The following is a 20,246-nucleotide window of genomic DNA, read 5'->3' on the forward strand; positions in this document are numbered from 1 at the left end:
ATTGCATTAGTGCAATGGTTAATAACAAGGGAGAGAAGAGTGTGGTCTGAGATTGTATAAATGGTTTCTCAATCTTGAATCATAAATTTTCTCCAAGGAAGTTTCTAAAGAAGCCCAAATAGTGCACATTATTTCTGAAAGGCACAGGAGGATTTTTTTTTTTTTTTCTAATCATAAAATGGACCCAGACATCTCAGCCTTTTGGTGTAATCTGGATATCAGTAATCTGGATATCAGATGCAATCAGGGAACAGCCTGAGTTTTGGAGTTAGATCTGAGTTCAATCCCATATCTGCCATTTACTAGCTGTGTGATCTTGGTTGAATTACTGAAGCTCTCTGAACCTCATTTCGCCATCTGTAAAGTGGGGATGTGGTCATCTTCCCTACTACATGGCTCTCCTGAGAATCCACGGAGAGCACATTTGTAAACATTTCTCTTGCTATGCTTGGCACTTTGTTGGGGCCAAAAAAAAAAAAAAAAAAAAAAAAAAATTCCATGGACTCTCAGAGGCTCCGGTACTCCAATGAGCCTCCTGGATCCACGTCTCTTCCTTCAGCCATCCGCAAGCTGGCATTTCTGAGCGAGGGACTTTTCAAAACAGGCTACTCAAGTTTCTTGGCCAGTAATAGGCGCCAGGTTCTGTGTGGTGGGAACGGGTACCACCCCAGCAGGAGACCAGGCAGAAACTACCATGGGAGTGCAAGCTAAGAAAGGGCAAAAGAAGAAAGAGAAGGGCAGAAAAACAAAACAAAATGAAACCACTCAGGCAGCGACTTACAGTGTTAAGGAGAGAATTCCCGGAAGGGAGACGACAGTTTCTTTTTCTGTATGACAATAAAAAAAGGTAAACAAGCCTCCAGAAACTCATTCAGCCCCCATATAACTTTTTCGAGAAAGAAACGGTGCCGTTCTTCCGAGCCCTCCGGTTTAACCACTGCTTCGGGGCTGACTTATTTCCTACGTCTGAGAACTGCCAGAAAATGAGCAATATCTGTTCTGAAGGCTACAGTCTCTCTCCCCGCCCCCGCGGGGCGGCGCGCGCTCACCCACCAGCGCCGCAGCGGACCTTTGGCTTGGCTTGTCAGGGCTTGTCCAGGAGTTCCGCTCCTCTCTCCAACCGGGGTCCTCCTTCAGGGACCCTAAAGCTTCCCAAACTTCCGCTTCAATTCCTGTCCGCCCCCCACACCCACCTCTACGTGGAGCACAGTGGTCTCCGAGGAGTGCCGGAACTGCCCCGCCTGCCCCGCGGGGTCAGCACTTTGCATCAAGTCCCTAGAAAAGCGAGTCCTCCAGCGTTCTGAGCACCCGGGCCCGAGAAAAGATCCCAACAGCCCCCGGGAGCCAGTCTCCAACGCCTCCCGCAGCAGCCCGCCGCTCCCAGGTGCCCGCGTGCGCCGCTGCCGCAGCAGTCCCGCACGCGTCCCGCGCCCACCCCACTTTGCCTATCCCCGGGACTAAGACCGAGTAAGCCTCCACCCGGGCAGGAGAGGGCTCACCAGAGGTAGGAGGGTCCAGGTGCCCAGCATGGTTGTTGAGCAATCCTCCGAAGTGAAAGAGCCTCCCCAATTCCGCGCTGAGCGGGTCCACCAACCGCGGGAGAAGCGGCAGCTCCGCCTGGGCAGCCAGGGCTGGCCTCAGGGTGTGTTCCGTGCCAGTGCCCGCCCCTGGCGCTCCAGCCAAGTCACTCGTAAACCGCTTCCCTCACTCCCCAGAAGCGTCTTTGAACACCTGTGTGTCACTCTTGCGCGAGATCAGAGACGAGCTCACGAAAAGCCCCCGTGGTCAGGAGGATGGGAAGGAAGCCTCGCTGGGGAACGCCCGGGTTGGGGAGGGCTCCATTGATTCAGCAACTTGGCCTGCGCGCGGATGGGGACGGGGAGAAGTCAGGGTGAGGAAGGAGTCAGGGTTTGTTGCACAAATGGGCATTCCCCGTCCCGGGGCGTTCCTGCAGTGGCTGGCAAGCTCACTTCAGGTGAGGACCTCGAGAGCCTGCCTGCTGACCCTTCTAAAGACTTCCGCTGCAGTTCAACCTGGGAATTTGAAGACGTCTTGAAGGAGAAAGCAGCTCAGAGTGCACAGGTCCTGCCTGGGTGCACAACCTTGGCTAATAGCTGGAGTCAGTCAGAGGAAGACTTGCGGGGCATTTGACTGAGCTGTCCATGTTGTGGCTGCAACAGAGGCTCACAGACGTTCCTGCAATGGACAGGTCGCCATATGAAAAAGTACAGATATTGCGCCATAGGGCTCTGAAAAGGGAGGGCCCCTTTTTATTTCTCAAGAGGAAAACAAAGCTAACAACTTAAGGCAGATTGCACAGCCCCAGCTATATTAAACATTCAGAATTACTTCCTGTCCTTCGTTACTCATTATTTCCTGGCCAGTTTTCTTTAAAGAAAAAAAAAAAACAACTTCTAATTCTTTCGTGCTCTGGTGAACACTGTTCAAAGTTACTATTCTTTTGGAATAGTAGATAGCTCTTAGGTAGTTTTGCATGAATTTTACAGAAGGTATGTTTGGATAATACCATCATTACTGAACCTGAATTTGGACACACTGAAGGTTTCAGTATTCCTTTGGCATCATCCACCAAGCTGTGCACCTCACTCTGCCGCCTCTCTCCCTTCCCAGTTAGATTCAACCCATTAGTAACACATTAATAACCCTTTGCTTGGCTCACTGTTCATCCTTCAGGCTTCCTCTTAGTTGACATTTTCTTCTGGAGCCTGTTCGGGCCCTCAAATCTAGGTTAGGTTACCCTCCTGAGTGCTTTCCATCATCCTGTGTTTTGCATCTGTCACTGCACTTACCAGCAGTCTTGTAGGTAAGTTTAATAACTAGTTTGTCTCTGTTCCACCCTTCAGTAGACTGTTAGTGCCATGAGGAAGACCCTGGGTGTGCCAGCCTTGTGCACACACTCTGAGCATCTAATAGGCACAGAAACAAGTGGGACAGGGAGGATGGTATATGGGCATTCTCTGTATTATCTTTGCAACTTTTCTGAAATCCCAAAACTATTCCAAAATAAAAAGTTCATTTAAATAAAAAATGTAAAAAGAAGGAAGGAAAAGAGGTGGGAAGGAAGAAAAGGAGAGGTAAGGGAAGAAGGAATGGAAGGAGGGAAGAGATTAAAAAGGGGAAAGGACAACTGACAAAATCAGTATCTCTTGAATGTGAATTATAAGCCAGAAACTCGCATATGTGGATCTTCCTTACTTAATACTTATCATTATAGCCCAGTGAGGTGAGTGATTATTAAACTGACTTTACAAATAAAAAAAAAGTAGCCAAAAAAAGCTTCAGCAACATTGGCAACGTTGGTTAGTTAATAAACAGCAGAGTCAGGAATTAAACTTGGTTATTCTTGCTTCCAAGGTCCTGCTCTTTCTATGCCATACCCCCTTCCCCTACCTCCTACCCTTGTACATCTAATTATCCTCAAGTTCAAGGAGATAGGAATAGGTGCTGTGTGGGGAGAAATATGTTTCATGGTCAAATAATCTTAGAAAATTCTGGGTTAATTTAATTTGAAAACTTTCTTAATCCAAAACTTCTCAGGGCCTTTAACATGCTAATATTAAAGGGTGGGGTAATTATGTATACTGTTCCCCAAACTTCTTTGTCTATGGAACTCTTTGAAGAATCTATTGAATGAACACCTAATAAATGCTGGTGTTTCTGGGGAAAACAGTTTGGGCATCTCTAAAGGTTATTTTTATTTTGCCAGCATATTCCTGAGAGTCCTTCAAGGGCAAAGTAATAAAATCTTAATAATAGAATTTCAGGCACTCTACCAGATGTTGGAGATTTTGGACAATCATCCTTTTTCAAACCATACCATATAAGTATGGTTTTTGTTTTTTTTTTAAGTCTTCAACTAATTGGATAAGGACTGTTGACATTATAGAAGGCGAATGTTTTACTCAGAGTTTAAAGATGTAAATGTTAATCCCATCCAAAACACAGCTTTACAGAAACATCTAAGATAGTGTTTGACTAAATAGCTGAGTTCCATGGGCTAGCTAATTTGATACATAAAATTAACCATCACAGTGGCATTGGTACCAATCCCAGGGCTTGGGTATACACGTAGGTGGAGGGAGGTAGTAGGTGGGAAACATGACTTGGCTTAAGTCAGTCAGCACATCGCATTCAGTTGGAGTAGATTTTGGGACCGTTATGGAAACACTGGGACACAAACCCTTTATTTTTCACTGGATTTGAAGTAGAAATATGTGAGATGTGAAACTGATGTGGTTGGTTGTGAAGGGAGCTTGTGGTCCTGCCAGAGCTGAAAACAGTCAGCTCATGCTGAGAGGAAACCACACTGAGAGGAAACCATGCTGAAAGATCAAGGTTGGTAGAGTCATCCAAGTTCTGGGTGCATTTGGTTCTGAAATTGAACTCTGGACCCCCCCCACCCGCCACCTCCCCTCCCCCCGCCACCCCCACCCCCTACCCAGTTACCCAACTCTACAAATTCTTAGTTTTTGCTTAAGCTAGATTCTTACAACTAAAAAAATCTTAACTGATAAATTATCAGAACTTTGATCTGTATAATAATTCTTTTGTTATAAAAGTTAATTGTTACAAATTAGCTACTCTAGTTTCAAGCTCAAGTGAAGATAATTGCATAAACAATCCTGTAGACGGCTGAGTATCTAGGGACATTACTTCTCCTACCAAAGAATTTTTCTGTCACTAGAGGGCGTCAGAGCCCACAGCAGCCAAGTGACAAAATCTATTAATAATTGTTTCTACCGATTAACAGAAATGTGTATGGGTTCTTGGGAAAGGAATAGAGAGGAGGGAGATCTTAGATTTGGATAGGTAATCTGTGAATCTAATCATATAGACATTTTCACTTCCCAGAGAACATATTCTTTCCTACAGGATTAAAGAAATGACATATGCAAAGCACCTAGTACACACAATAAATCTATTTTTTACTTTTACATTGCTTTTCCTAAATGAAGTGCCTTCACAAAACAAATTGATAATTTGGGGTCACAGTTCAGATGGAAAAAAAAGTAAGTTAAATGGCTTACAACCACTTTTCCTGAACTACTTCCTTCCTCCACTACTTCCTTCCTATACTTCTTCCTTCCTGCACTACTTCCTTCCTGTACCACTTCCTTCCTTCACTACTTCCTTCCTACACTACTTCCTTCCTGTGCTACTTCCTTTCTATACTACTTCCATGCTCACATTCCTGAAGGCTAGGGCAGCACAGGTCTAGTAAAAGTGTCCTAAAGCCTAACTGACCAGGGCTGGAAAGCTTGGCCACCAAGATATGGAGCAAATTATTAAGTCTCCTAATTTTTCCCACTATGAAAACTGGTATACGAACCTACCTGTTGAGCAATGGCTGAAAAATGCAATGCAGTAAAGAATGTTTAGACTGTGGCAACTAAGAAGCAGAGAGCAATTGGGTTAGTAGGGTGAAAACATCTGTTCTGTGGACCCTGGCTTCTTAATCCAATTGAGTACCCCTCCCCTGACATTTTTGCATATGGTGGTCCCCTGAAAACACAGATATTCTATGAAACCAAACATGAGAAGCATGCCTACGCCCTGGATGTTAAGAACTGACACAAGGAAAGATAGGGACCACTTTTCAAGAGGTGTTGATTTGGGGGCAGATAAAATTTAATCCTGAGTGGGCTTAGCTTAAGGCAATGTTTCTTCAACTTCAGTCTATTTTGCCATTTCTGTAGTCTACTTGTATATACTAAATATATATTTAACTAATATGTATTTTTAAATCAACTTATTTTGTTCCCTAAGTCATTTTGTTTTTAAAATAAAACATTACATTATAACCATAAATGGAAAATCAGCATTCCTTGCCAAAAATAGAAGGTATCCATAAAAATAAATATGCCACTATTGAAACAAAATATTTGCCTACATGCCAATAAAAATTGTTTCCCAAACTACTAGTGGCAAGGGCATTATACTTCTGGAAAGGTTGGCTTAAGACATGGCAGCGCCTTCTCTCTGCTTTAGACTTCCTCCCTGCCCCCAAACAACCTCCAGAGAAAAGACTAGCTAGTGTGGGCCTCAGGCCCTCCTCATGGGACTGGAAGGGAGGTGACTGGAAGGAACAGAATGAGGGAGGGGCAGTCATTGTCTCCCAAGCCCCTCTGGTGCTGGGGAGTGGGATAGGGGTGGGGGACTCTTTACCAGGGCACCAGCCTTTCCTTGTTAGAAAAGGCTGAGGGGACAGCTTGAGGGAGATAATGGATGGGTAGGGAGGACTACAGGGAGTCCTGCAGAAATAGAGAGAGAATGTGGAATGGGATGTTGGAGGAGAAAGGGCAGGGGAGCCCAGAGCACTTGGGTAGAAAGGAGACATAGATGGTTTTCTGCAGAAGGCAACCTTAGTCAACTAATACAATAGTGGTATTAATATCTAGTTAAACTGAGAAAGAAGAATGGGGAGTAAGAGTTTTTATTTGGATAATGTGTGTATATGAGCATATAGACATTTTCCTCTCCCTGAGAACATCCCCGAATTAGCAACTTGTCCTATGAAGGATAGCATCTCTAGATATAAATCCTAGTTCAGTTACTTCACTAGATGTGAGAAGCTGTGCATAATATTTAACATCTCTCAGCCTCAATTTTCTCACCCGGTAAATATAAGTCTCTCCAACAGTAATGATATGCCCAGATAGATTCTGGAAAATAAACTTGGATATTGTTATTTTATTTATTTTATTATTTTGTTGTAGCAATTTGCCAATGGCCCCCTAAAGACCATCACCAACACCTTTCATAGGTGACAACTGATATAGTCCCTGCCTATATTGCCAACTAAATGCCCTTTTATTTACCCATACTGCTTTCCTCCTCACTAGGCTAGACAGCATAAGCATTGCCTGTCGCCTAACATCTTGGCTTCTCCATGAAGAATACCATATTTGTAAAACTTTCCAGAAAATAACTAAAAATGAATCATTGGATCAGTCTCTCCCCTCCCATGGTCTCCCATTATTGCCTCTGATCAGGTCTGAAGGTGAGAAGGTGTCTTTCTCTCTCTCTCTCACTCTAGCTCTTGCTCTTGTTCTCCCTTTCACTCTGTCTCTTCCTATATGACTTGCCCATTTAGACAGGCCCAATGGTTTCATGAATAACTAAACACAAGAAGTCAAGAAAGGCCTGGCTCAGAGAGCATGGACTACGTCAGTCTTTTGAAGTTCCCTTAGTGTATTAAAGCAAAACAAAAATCAACACAATATTGAACCAGTTTGCAAACACTGTGGGATATCTTGTGTTTTCATAGAGCAAATAGATGCATTTAATACTTAGAACTTAAATGCAGAATCACATTTGGTGCTAGTGTCGTTTGCCACTTGACATATGACACTAGTGTGCTACTATCATTTAAGGCCCTTCATGGATGTGAGGTGTAACCCATTCCTACTCACTCTTAATAGATTCTGACCTATACAGGCAGAAAAGTAGTGTGGGAGACACCTCTGGGACCATAAGATCAACACCTCCCACTTCAGACTCTTCTCTACAACAGCCCTAGGAGACTATGCCAGCCTTAGCTTGACTCCTTCCAGCACTGGCTCCTACTATTTCTCAAGGCAATTTATTACATATCAGAACACTTTGCAGTGGTTAGAAATTCTCCCGATGTTATAACTTCCTATAGTTTGACAAGTGTTTGCTCAACATCCACTATACAAAGAACACTACTTATAAACAGAACCGGAATAGCTCCCCGGAATAGCTCCTTGTAAAAGGAATGATAGTAACCCTCCCGTCACCTGACGTAGGAAGAGGCATTTTACCGTCTGAAAACTCCCCACAAACTCTACACAAACCTACCTCTAAAGAGTTTTTTGTCCAGGCAACAAGGATATCTAGGCAGCCTGACTCTCTGATCACAGTAAACTGAGGGAGAAATTGAGGCCTTTACCAGCCTTTACACTGAGGAAAGACACTAAGCAGGCATTCCTCCACCTGGCTTTGACATCCTCTTAGAATTTCCAAGTCATTCAATGTGTTTATCAAAGTTCTTCCTGAAATTTCCTCAAATTTATTTTTATTTAAGTCAAGTAAATCAAATAAATGTTGAGAAGAATGGTTTAAAGGGACAGATATTTAAAAATAAACAAAAATAAGATATCAGTAATATCTAATGTTTACATAATGTCCAGAACATTTGTGTGTGTGTGTGGTTTTTGTTTGTTTGCTTGTTTTGGCATACCTGTTAACTTATCTGAACCTTACAACTCCCCATAAAGCAGATACTGTTACCATCCTATTTTATAGAAAAGAAACTGTTTTATAGAAAAGAAACTGTTACCATCCTATTTTACAGAAAAGAAACTTGGAATGACTTGCCCAAAGTCACACAGTTACTAGGTGACAGAGGTGAACTTCCAAAGCCTGTGCTGAATCCACTTCCTCTTCAATTACCTCAGTGGCCTTATCATCAAGATGTAAACTCCCTAAGTAAGTACAAAGCTTTCTTGCTTTGTTGTTCTGTTGAACACACGGTTTCCGGTTGATTAACACCATACTCTTGTCATATTATTTTCTTAAATTCCGGGTCATATTGACCAAGATCATAATACAGTGAGCTAAGGGAACTCTTTCTTGCACTGAGTAAGTCTGTTAAGTAAGAATTTTTGCTGTTAATTTTCACTCCTCTATCTAAGAATCATAGCTCACATAGCCATGCAAATTGGATTGAAATAAAGATAATCTAATTAAGATAGTGTGGCCATAACTCCACACTCTAACTCAGTGCATTTCAAACCTCAATATGGATATAAACTACCTGTCAATATTATTAAGATTAATATTCTGATTTGGTAGGTCTAAGAAGCGTGAGGTTATGAATTTCTCACCAGCTCCCATGTGATGTTGATGCCACCTTCTGGAAAGGACACATGAAGTAGCAAGAGTCTTTGCTCAGGGAAACCACCCGTCAGTTCAGTTGTTTACCTCAAACAGATAAGGACAAACCAACCCCACTTTTACCACTTTGGCCAGTTTTATTATTATTACAGCACTTCTTTAGTGGTAGTAGATGGGAAATGTGGGGAAATCAACAAATTCAATAATCTCATTATAAACATATTTGTATCCAGTTTCAATTTAGCTTCATATTATACTACTTAGGCCGAATTTTTTCTTAGCAGAAACAAGTCTTACTTGACCACATAAATACATTTTCCTATCAAGAAAAAAAAAAAAAAAAAAAAAAACTTAGTTCATTTTCAAAGACACTGAGCTTTTATTTCTGTGAACAGCAAGAAAACTGGCTAGAAGCCTGCTGAATTCCTCAGCCAATCAGGATAATGTGACCATAAATGTCCATGAATTTCCCCCCTCAGTGAATCTCTGCCTTTTTTATTTCTGTCGTGGGACATGTATTTTACAGTTCTGTACCACATATTCTGCCTTTTATGTCTTACTTTCCTCTTTAAAAAAAAAAAAAATTAAGCTCGGTAAGATCTCTCATCAAATAATCCATTGTCTTTTATGTTAAAAGCTGTTCACTTCATACACATACAACTTTTAATTGCTTCTTAATGATAATACCTCTCCATTTAGATCACTTAATATGAGCTGGGTACCATTTAGTGGGTATTATAAATATGATTTCATTCAATGCTCATAAAAATCTTGGGAGGTAGGTCTTCTTATTGTGTGCATGATATAGATGAAACAATCATGGGCCCAAGCGCTTAAGGATCTTGCAGTAATCACCCAACCAGTAAGCAGTAGAGCTGGGATTTGAACCAAAGCAATTGCTTCTCACATATAACATACTGCCTTCTTGAACCAACACATACCAGTTAATCGAGCATTCACTATGTGTTAGACCCTTTTATATATACTAACTTATCTAATTCTCATACCCACACCTATAGGGAAAGAATAACTTTCCTGATTCACATAAAGAGGTTACTCGATCAAGTTCATGTGTCAAGTAAAGGTATCAAGATTTGCCTGACTCTAAAGCCTGGGCTCTTTGCACAGTATCATGATAATTCCTATCTTTTTAGTGAATGGGACAGTTTGCCTCATTGCTGTTTTTCATAGAAAGCCCATCTGAAACATTTACATACCCAGCACAGACTGAAACACGTAGTTTCTGGGACTGGTACTAAATTACTTCGCCCAACTTTTTATCCACCGTTTCCCCCATCCAGCCTCTCTCTCGCTCCCCACAGTGTTCCTTTCCCAGGACATGATGCATCTCCCACCCTGCCCACCCCACTGCCTGTGGCACTGTTAACAAAGCAGCTGTTGGATTGAATTGGGAACTGTCCCCCTTTTGACCTTGGTTTTTCACCTGTCCTAGGATCACACCTCTTCAATTTGCCTTCCTTTCCATGGATACTAGTCTAGACCTCACCCAAAATGAATTTACTATCAACTTTTCCTGGTGTGAATATAATTAAAAAGTATAAATCACAATGATGGAAGATAAAGCAATGGCCAGTTCTTTAAAAAAAAAAAAAAAAAAAAAAAGTCATTTCTCTCTTAACCCCATGGTTAATAAGTAGCTAATATTTATCAAGGGTTTAACTGCACTGGAAAAGTGCTTTATGCATACAATGTCTCATGTGATTCTCACATAATCTTAACATCTAATATTATCCTCATTTTACAGATTAAGAAACATAGGTTGGGTGAGTTTAAGTAATTTGCACACAGCTAGTATGTGGCAGAGCTTGGGTTAGGACACAGGTCTGGAGGCTCCAAACCGAACATCCGGTAGTCTGGCCCCGCTCTCTCTTGGATGTTGCTGGGCCTGCCCTTTGCTTGTGCTGACTTCCTCGCAGTTGGCCTCCCCATGCCCTGTTCCTACTCTGTCATTCAAACATCCCCTCTGGAAGGACCCTCTTCCTCCATAGTCCAAATCCCACTTTTCATATTAGGCAAAACCAAAGCCTCCTCTGACTCACTTTATTCCTTTGTGACCTTTCCAAATTTAGAACTTTCTCAGCACTTTTGAGGAGGGAGTGAAACTGATTTAGCATTTGGAGTCTGGGAAAATTATCTCTCTCTTTTTAAATTTACACATCAGATAAATCCAGATGCATTTGGAATTGAGCTATCCCATTCTTTCTTATCATTGCATTGTAACTGTACTTGACTTTATATGGCTTGAGTCTCATTCCTAATCAGAATGCAACTTGCTCCAGAGGGGGGACATACTGGTCACTTTCTTTGAATGGAGGCTTCGAGCTTAAGTCTAAGATCCCAACAATTTTCCTTAACTAAACGAATACTTATGAGTACCTACTTTGTACCATGGACTGTGTTAGGCATCAGGGAATAGCAGTAGGCAGGATAAGAACATTCCTTGCCTTCCTGGACTCTACAGATTACTGGGAATGACAAATTAGATTAATTATAAGCATCAGGCCTGGCCTCTCTTTGCCTGTGAAATGCATCTCTCTTTTGACTCACCAGACACCACAGTTCTGGCTCTCATTTATCCCTGGCTGTTGCTTCCGTGCCACCTTCACTGTGGTTATGTTCAGTGTCCTGATGCTTCCTAAAGTGCTCTCCTTAGTCCTCAGGTCTCCTAGCTTCAAAGATGGCCTGAAGTGCCAACCATCACCTCTTCCCAGATGCTCTTCAAATCTACACCTCATGCCCTGACTTCTTAGTTTTACATTTAAAGTGCATTATGTTTAATTTCTGCTCATGTTCCACTCACCACCTTGAATTCTTATCGTGCCTAAAACTCAACTATTTCATTTCTATCCAGACCAGAAGGGTGAGAAAAGTAGAAGTGGTGAACAAAACTTAAAAATTAATAAATGAAATAAAATTTCCAGTGGAAAGAAGTCCACTTTATCTTTCGGCTCATCTGGCCATCTTCTGAAACTACAGACTTTGCAAATTCGCTTTGCCTTTTTCTGCATCTGTCAAGCTCCATAAATAGCTTGGAAGCTCTTTGAATGTAAGAACTATATCTTCTATTATTCCATTTTGCCAGGATCTACCCCAAAGCCTTCGTACGTGCTTTACACACGTGTGAGGAGGTGTGTGGTGAGGACACAGGCACTAGAAATGACTTTTGCTGTTGCTCTCTCAATCCTCCTGGCGTTTGATTAGAGAGTCAGGACTAAACACATGGCTAGCAAATTATACAGTCAAGCACATGTAACCTTTTCTGATTGAATTGAGTTTGGATTTTGTCCTGATTTTTGATAGAAAGATCAAAACCATAGCATCTATGCTGTCCTCACCCCATCTCTCAGGATGTATAGACTTGTTAAGGAAAAACAACGTCATCAATAACAATTAAAGAGAGGGAGAGTGAGAGAGAACAGCCCTAGTTTGAGACTCACATTCTCTTTCCCCATACTTCATGAGGGTTATTGCTGCCTACGCTTATTACTGTTTAAAATAATCCCAAGATAAGTAGCCTGCATTTTAAGGGTTCTTGACAATTATTTGGCCAGACTCCCATCTCTCCCGAATGCTGGCATCTTCTGCTTGTGAACATCTCTCTTTGAAGGCAGCAAGAATCTGGTCTGTGGTAAGTCACAAGCCTTCCCTTCCTAGGAGCCAAGGCTGGCAAGGCACCCTGCTGCAGAGCCAGGAAACTCACTGACCCCATTTTTTTTTACTGCATTTTTACCTCAGCGCTCACTTTCTTCCCTCCCTTATCTCTTCTCCCCAGACCCCTACACTTACACACAACATCATAACCCATTAAAACTTAAAGCTTAGTAGAAGCTAAAGAATCTATGCTTTTAACTGTACTTAATTTTTATCCATTTTTTCAGTGTTTCAGGCAGTGGACAGTGGTTCTAAACATAAAAAGGTTTTCTGAGCTTTCATTTTTCTGATTTGTAAAACAAATGTTAACAGAATAAACTTTACATGCTTATTAGGAGGATTAAAGGAGGTAATTCATAGAAAAGATGCTATGCAGTGCCAGAAACAGTAAATTTTCGATGAATATTAATTCCTATTAATAATAATAATAGAGAAGAGATCAAATTCAAGGACAGAAAGAATAAGGAAGGTTGCTTCTAATAGCTTCAGGTATTATAGAAGGCTTTTTGGAGAAATTACTGTTAGACGTGGAACAATTTAGCATGAATTTGTAGAAGAGAGGACTCATTTTAATAAACTCCCCCTCTCTAGGTGACCCAGACACCTAGACATCTTCGGTTCCCTGAAGTAGAGTGAGCTGGAGCCCTGGTGCAAATGAACTGAGCCTGGCCCACGAGTAGGCCCATCTCTCAGCATGAGCCTGACTGGTTGTCACTTCTTCCTGTTGAGATTGGCTTTCAATAGAACAGAATCTTTTCTCTCTCTTACCATTTTCTGACAGGTCAGAGCAAGGGTGATGAAAGCCCAAGCAGATTAGCAGAGTACAACAAATTTACTCACAGTTATGTTTTCTCAACTTCACCCACTTATGTGAAAAGAACAGTCAAGAGCTTATTTTAGATTTTTTAACAATTCAGTCCACACAACCGTTAATTCATTAGATGTCAAAAGAGCAGAAAATAAGCTTCTCCTTTGGGATATGTAGGTATACATTTTACTTCGAATCTAAAGGAATCTGGGGAATGTGGGCAAAAATTACCTCCACCAGATATAAGGATCTCAAGCACCATGCAACTTCTCTACAAACATCAGCATTGGTTTGAACCTCTAAGAAGTTCTAATAATATTTAATGAAAGAATTATTTTATTCAATTTTCAAACTTCAACTCTACCCAACACCTGGCACTTTACATTTGGTTTTATTTAGTAAAAATATTTTCAAGAAATGCTGTTCAACACTTTATTTCTATCATAGCTTCTTAATTATGAATACAATTGTGTTAATTTAAAATTATAATCAGTCTCAATACTTGGCATATATTTTAAAATAACACAATATCACTGAATTACTGCTCATTATGTTCAGGGTACGTTAGAGATATATTAGTCATTTTCAATTTAGTGGAGAGGAAGTGGGTTTTTGCTGTAAAACTACAAAATTTTAGGGTCAAAACACTTGAATTAGTTCAGTACAATGGAAGGACTTTTCAAATGTAATTAATGTACTGATTTTCTCCATTCTGCATGATCCTCATAATGAACTAATATATTTTCCTTGGCCATATCAATCCTTTTGTTAGAGACGAAATAGTTTCCCCTTGTTTACTCTGGCATTTGTGATAATATCGATATATTAATTATATGTTATCCATTACCCCAAGCTTGTCCAACCCATGGCCCGTGGGCCACATGCAGCCCAGGATGGCTTTGAATATAGCCCAACACAAATTCGCAAACTTTCCTAAAACATTATGAGATTTTTGGCTTTTTTTTTTTTTTTTTTTTTTTTTTTAAGCTCACCAGCTGTAGTTAGTGTTAGCATATTTTATGTGTGGCCCAAGACAATTCTTAGTCTTCCAATGTGGTCCAGGGAAGTTAAAAGATTGGACACCCCTGTACTATACATTATATTATCACTATAATTAATTGATAATAGAAATTATGGTTGGGTCTTAATCTGGATGGGGCATAAGATTCAGTGGCTGGGTCATTTGATCTTACCTCAAACTTGAGAGATACATCAGATTTTGGTGATCATTAATTTGTCAATCAAATGAAGAGGGACAAAATGAGGCTTCTATTAATCTCACTGCATAGCATTATGGTATAACACAATGAGAGTAGTACTATATCCTAACAGTGCACTAAAAACTCCCCAAATCTAAGCGTAGAGGACAGATTCAATGGAGATGAGCCTCAAAAGCTCAAGTCACCAAGGCACCTCCTGCTCTGTCAAGTATCTCCTAGTTTGTGGCCTTACTTTAATTCTCGAATATTTATTAAGAGGCCACTATGTGCCAGGCACTGTTTTATGACCTGGAGGTGCAGCATTGACCAATATTGAAAAAAAAAAAAATCCTACTCCCTTGGAACTTACGATCCAGTGGAAAAGTAGTCAGGGCCCCATTTTCCTAAGCCCAGAGCCCACACATTTATTTGCTAATAGCTCCCTTTGCCCTCAATGCCCCTTCCTATACCCTCTCTCCTGCTCCACCTGATTCTTTACATATTGGAGCACTGGGAAAGCAGGAATGACAGGAAAATTTTTATTATGTCTAGTCTGTAAAAAGAAAAAAACAAACACTTTCAGTACTTTCAGTTTTTAAAAAGTATGACATTACTATTTTCCTTCTCAACTAATTTTTCTGCGTGGAGCTAATACCTCATTCAAATGCACATGCTGCTCTGTACACGGTTTCTTCCACCTTTAATTTATCTCCTTCCTTTTGTATAAATTTAGCAATGTTTTCTTCACAAACCTTAAAATAGCCAAGTGTTCAAAGATTTGAAAAATGTAGAGGCAGTGTCATTGTCTGCTCTTGCTTGAGAGTTTTTTTTTTTTAATCGTTGACAGCATTCTGGTTCTACTTTCACTTCAGTTGGTAATTTAATGTGATACTAAAACAACCTGTAATAACAGTTAAATGCATGGAGCATGAACTACATGCTAGAAATTACAATAAACATTTTCATCATCTAATTGAATTCCAAAAATAACCTTATTATTTTCCTCACTTTAAAGATGCCTTTTGAGAGGTGAAGTAAATGACCCAGAGTCACAAAGTCAGCAAGTGGCTGATCTGTATAGTATTACAGTGGATCTAGGATTTAGGAGTTAGAGCTCTGTATAGTACTATAATGATCTCAGTTCATCTAACTGCAGGGCCACATTCCACATATTTTTTGGCCCCACAACATTAGAGTATTAATCAGGTTCCCAAAAATGCTTCATAATTAATGTGAAAGAGATTTATTTTGCCAAACAAAGTCTTAAGTGAACTATGCCAAAGTCAATGATCTGGTGGAATTCACAGAAATGTTTTTATTACTTAATAACCAGTAACTAGCCAGGCATGGTGGCTCATGCCTATAATCTCAGCACTTTGGGAAACTGAGATGGGAGGATAGCTTGAGGCCAGGAGTTCAATATCAGCCTCCGCAATATAGCCCAGGCTGTTTCTATCAAAATAAATTTTAATCTTGTTTCTATTAAAATAAATAAATAAATAAATAAATAAATAAATAAATAAATAAATAGCTGATCTCACTGGCTGCAACAGGAATTCATTTTTTAAAAGGCCACCAACTTAGATCAATATCCCTGATGAACATCGATGCAAAAATCCTCAATAAAATACTGGCAAACTGAATCCAGCAGGACATCAAAAAGCTTATCCACCATGATCAAGTGGGCTTCATCCCTGGGATGCAAGGCTGGTTCAACATACACAAATCAATAAATGTAATCCAGCATATAAACAGAACCAAAGACAAAAACCACATGATTATCTCAATAGATGCAGAAAAGGCCTTTGACAAAATTCAACAGCCCTTCATGCTAAAAACTCTCAATAAATTCGGTATTGATGGAAAGTATCTCAAAATAATAGGAGCTATTTATGACAAATCCACAGGCAATATCATACTGAATGGGCAAAAACTGGAAGCATTCCCTCTGAAAACGGGCACAAGACAGGGATGCCCTCTCTCACCACTCCTATTCAACATAGTGTTGGAAGTTCTGGCCAGGGCAATCAGGCAAGAGAAAGAAATGAAAAGTATTCAGTTAGGAAAAGAAGAAGTCAAATTGTCCCTGTTTGCAGATGACATGACTGTATATTTAGAAAACCCCATTGTCTCAGCCCAAAATCTCCTTAAGCTGATTAGAAACTTCAGCAAAGTCTCAGGATACAAAATTAATGTGCAAAAATCACAAGTATTCTTATACACCAGTAACAGACAAACAGAGAGCCAAATCATGAATGAACTCCCATTCACAATTGCTTCAAAGAGAATAAAATACCAAGGAATCCAACTTACAAGGGATGTAAAGGACCTCCTCGAGGAGAACTACAAACCACTGCTCAGTGAAATAAAAGAGGACACAAACAAATGGAAGAACATTCCATGCTCATGGAGAGCAAGAATCAATACCATGAAAATGGCCATACTGCCCAAGGTAATTTATAGATTCAATGCCATCCCCATTAAGCTACCAATGACTTTCTTCACAGAATTGGAAAAAACTCCTTTGAAGTTCATATGGAACCAAAAAAGACCCTGCATTGCCAAGACAATCCTAAGCCAAAAGAACAAAGCTGGAGGCATCACGCTACTTGACTTCAAACTATACTACAGGGCTACAGTAACCAAAACAGCAAGGTACTGGTACCAAAACAGAGATACAGACCAATGGAACAGAACAGAGCCCTCAGAAATAATACCACACAACTACAGCCATCTGATCTTTGACAAACCTGAGAAAAACAAGAAATGGGGAAAGGATTCCCTATTTAATAAATGGTGCTGGGAAAACTGGCTAGCCATAAGTAGAAAACTGAAACTGGATCCTTTCCTTACTCCTTATACGAAAATTAATTCAAGATGGATTAGATACTTAAATGTTAGATGTAAAACTATAAAAATCCTAGAAGAAAACTTCGGTACTACCATTCAGGACATAGGCATGGGCAAGGACTTCATGTCTAAAACACCAAAAGCAACGGCAACAAAAGCCAAAATTGACAAATGGGATCTAATTAAACTAAAGAGTTTCTGCACAGCAAAAGAAAAAGAAACTACCATCAGAGTGAACAGGCAACCTACAGAATGGGAGAAAATTTTTGCAAACTACTCATCTGACAAAGGCCTAATATCCAGAACCTATAAAGAACTCAATCAAATTTACAAGAAAAAAACAAACAGCCCCATCAAAAAGTGGGCAAAGGATATGAACAGACACTTCTCAAAAAAAGACATTCATACAGCCAACAGACACATGAAAAAATGCTCATCATCACTGGCCATCAGAGAAATGCAAATCAAAACCACAATGAGATACCATCTCACACCAGTTAGAATGGCAATCATTAAAAAATGAGGAAACAACAGGTGCTGGAGAGGATGTGGAGAAACAGGAACACTTTTACACTGTTGGTGGGACTGTGAACTAGTTCAACCATTGTGGAAGACAGTGTGGCGATTCCTCAAGGATCTAGAACTAGAAGTACCACTTGACCCAGCCATCCCATTACTGGGTATATACCCAAAGGATTGTAAGTCATGTTGCTATAAAGACACATGCACACGTATGTTTATTGTGGCACTATTCACAATAGCAAAGACTTGGAATCAACCCAAACGTCCATCAGTGACAGACTGGATTAAGAAAATGTGGCACATATACACCACGGAATACTATGCAGTCATAAAAAAGGATGATTTCGTGTCCTTTGTAGGGACATGGATGCAGCTGGAAACTATCATTCTCAGCAAACTATCGCAAGAACAGAAAACCAAACACCACATGTTCTCACTCATAGGTGGGAATTGAACAATGAGATCACTTGGACACAGGAAGGGGAACATCACACACCAGGTCCTATTGTGGGGAGGTGGGAGCTGGGAGGGATAGCATTAGGAGATATACCTAATGTAAATGATGAGTTAATGGGTGCAGCACACCAACATGGCACATGTATACATATGTAACAAACCTGCACGTTGTGCACATGTACCCTAGAACTAAAGTATATTTAAAAAAAAAAAAAAGACCATCAACATTTAATAAATTGCATTCTGTGGCAATCGCTTTTTCATATTTTCCAACTATTGGGTAGGAATTTAGTTTCAATATCACTTTTAGTAAATAAAGTACCAATTTAAAGTGCAAAATCTTTCGACATCTATTTTGGGGAAAATGTCAAGAACATTTTTCTATTTGTCATCGGTTCACTAAATTGAGTCCTTAAGAACCTGATTTTTTTTTTTTTTCCACCAAAGAGTCAAGCCAAATGAAATTCCACCGACTTTAGTCAGGGTATATTTCTGGGTTCTCTCAATGTCTAGGTTAGTCCTAGTTTTAAAATTTAAGAATTTAAAGCTCTGGAGACATGTATTTATGTAAATACACAGAACAGGGGCAGGGCACAGAGGCTCATGTCTGTAATCCCAGCACATTGAGAGGCCCAGGTGGGTGGATCACCAGAAGTCAGGAGTTTGAGACCAGCCTGGCCAACAGGGTAAAATCCCATCTCTACTAAAAATACAAAAATTAGCTGGGCGTGGTGGTGCATGCCTGTAGTCGCAGCTACTCAGGAGGCTGAGGCACAAGAATCACTTGAACCTGGGAGGTGGAGCTTGCAGTGAGCTGAGATTGTGCCACTGCACTCCAGCCTGGGCAACAGAGCGAGACTCTGTCTCAAAACAAAAACAAAAACACACAAGACATAGAGGTAAATATTTATGTACGTAAATATATATACCTGTTAATATTTGGCCTGGCAGAAACTAGTTTGCTAGATTATTTTTTGGGAAAAGACTGGTTCAGTAGCAGAAATGAATATGGGTGTTAATCAAATGTCTGTAAATTAATGAGGGCCCTTTAAGGTTAGTTCAGCTTAAGCATTTTGAATCTGAAGAATGAATGGTCTATGTTAAAGACACTTTTGGGGAATGGGGAGTGGTGGCAAGCACAACACTGCATCCCAAACAGAGCCAAGGTGACAGGGTACCTGGCCTCACTTCCATGAGTACTTGAGAAATTGATAATCAAGATGAAACAACGTGTTTTTCTTTAGACAGGAAAGGCAAAGATAATGGCTAACAAGAAAGAGAGTGTTTCATTGGGAACTCTATGAAAGGATTTCACAATTTTTCCCCTGGTAACTCTGGGATTACCTAATCACCTTCTCCATTCCACTTCTTGTCTCTCTCAGAGCTGTTCAGATGGTGATGATGACCTAGAAATCCCCAAGAGTGTGAATACATTTGGTCCATAGCCAATTTTCAGGGGCTCTGTCTTCAAAGCAGTGCCAGAAATTATCCCAACAAGGAATTTCTGACTCTATGGGTCACAAAAAAGAAAGGGAGGGTGGGAGGTTTGGGAGGCAAGGCCCAGGAAAAATTAAAATAGAAAAATAAAACATAGAAGTTAAAATTATTTTTTGAAAGACTAAGTACTGACAAGGTTAGCTTTTAGAATAAAACAACTACAAACTCCATATGGTTTCAATTTTGCTTTAGTATTCTGCAATGCTTCTTTTCAATAGATTGACCCGACATATAAACACATACACATACACAAACACAATCTTTGTATTTGCCATCGAAAACACCTAGTATCCTACAAAATTACCTGTAAGAGTCTCAGTTAAGTAGACACTGGAAAAACAATCAGAATCAGATTAAAAGAT

At 40.3% G+C, this 20,246-nt stretch overlaps 1 protein-coding gene and 1 long non-coding RNA gene across 6 annotated transcripts in view; one reads left to right on the forward strand and one right to left on the reverse strand.

Moving 5' to 3' along the window:
- Positions 1–20,246, reverse strand: part of STAMBPL1 (STAM binding protein like 1) — a 141,387-nt gene that overhangs the window by 23,258 nt on the left and 97,883 nt on the right. Inside the window, exon 1 of one of the 5 annotated variants that reach the window (XM_011739824.2) lies at positions 782–1,013. The exons of 3 other annotated variants lie outside the window; for them this stretch is intronic. In XM_011739824.2, coding sequence (XP_011738126.2) covers positions 782–871 — 90 coding nt within the window. In that variant the 5' untranslated portion in view covers positions 872–1,013. 5 annotated transcript variants of the gene reach the window in all.
- LOC139356229 (uncharacterized) overlaps positions 1,176–20,246 on the forward strand; it is a 34,305-nt gene continuing 15,234 nt past the window's right edge. The window contains exons 1-2 of the long non-coding RNA XR_011607755.1: positions 1,176–1,467; positions 8,339–8,472. This is a non-coding gene — a long non-coding RNA (uncharacterized lncRNA). The remainder of the gene's footprint in view (positions 1,468–8,338; positions 8,473–20,246) is intronic.

Source organism: Macaca nemestrina, chromosome 9, assembly GCF_043159975.1.
Source record: "Macaca nemestrina isolate mMacNem1 chromosome 9, mMacNem.hap1, whole genome shotgun sequence".
NCBI lineage: Eukaryota > Metazoa > Chordata > Mammalia > Primates > Cercopithecidae > Macaca > Macaca nemestrina.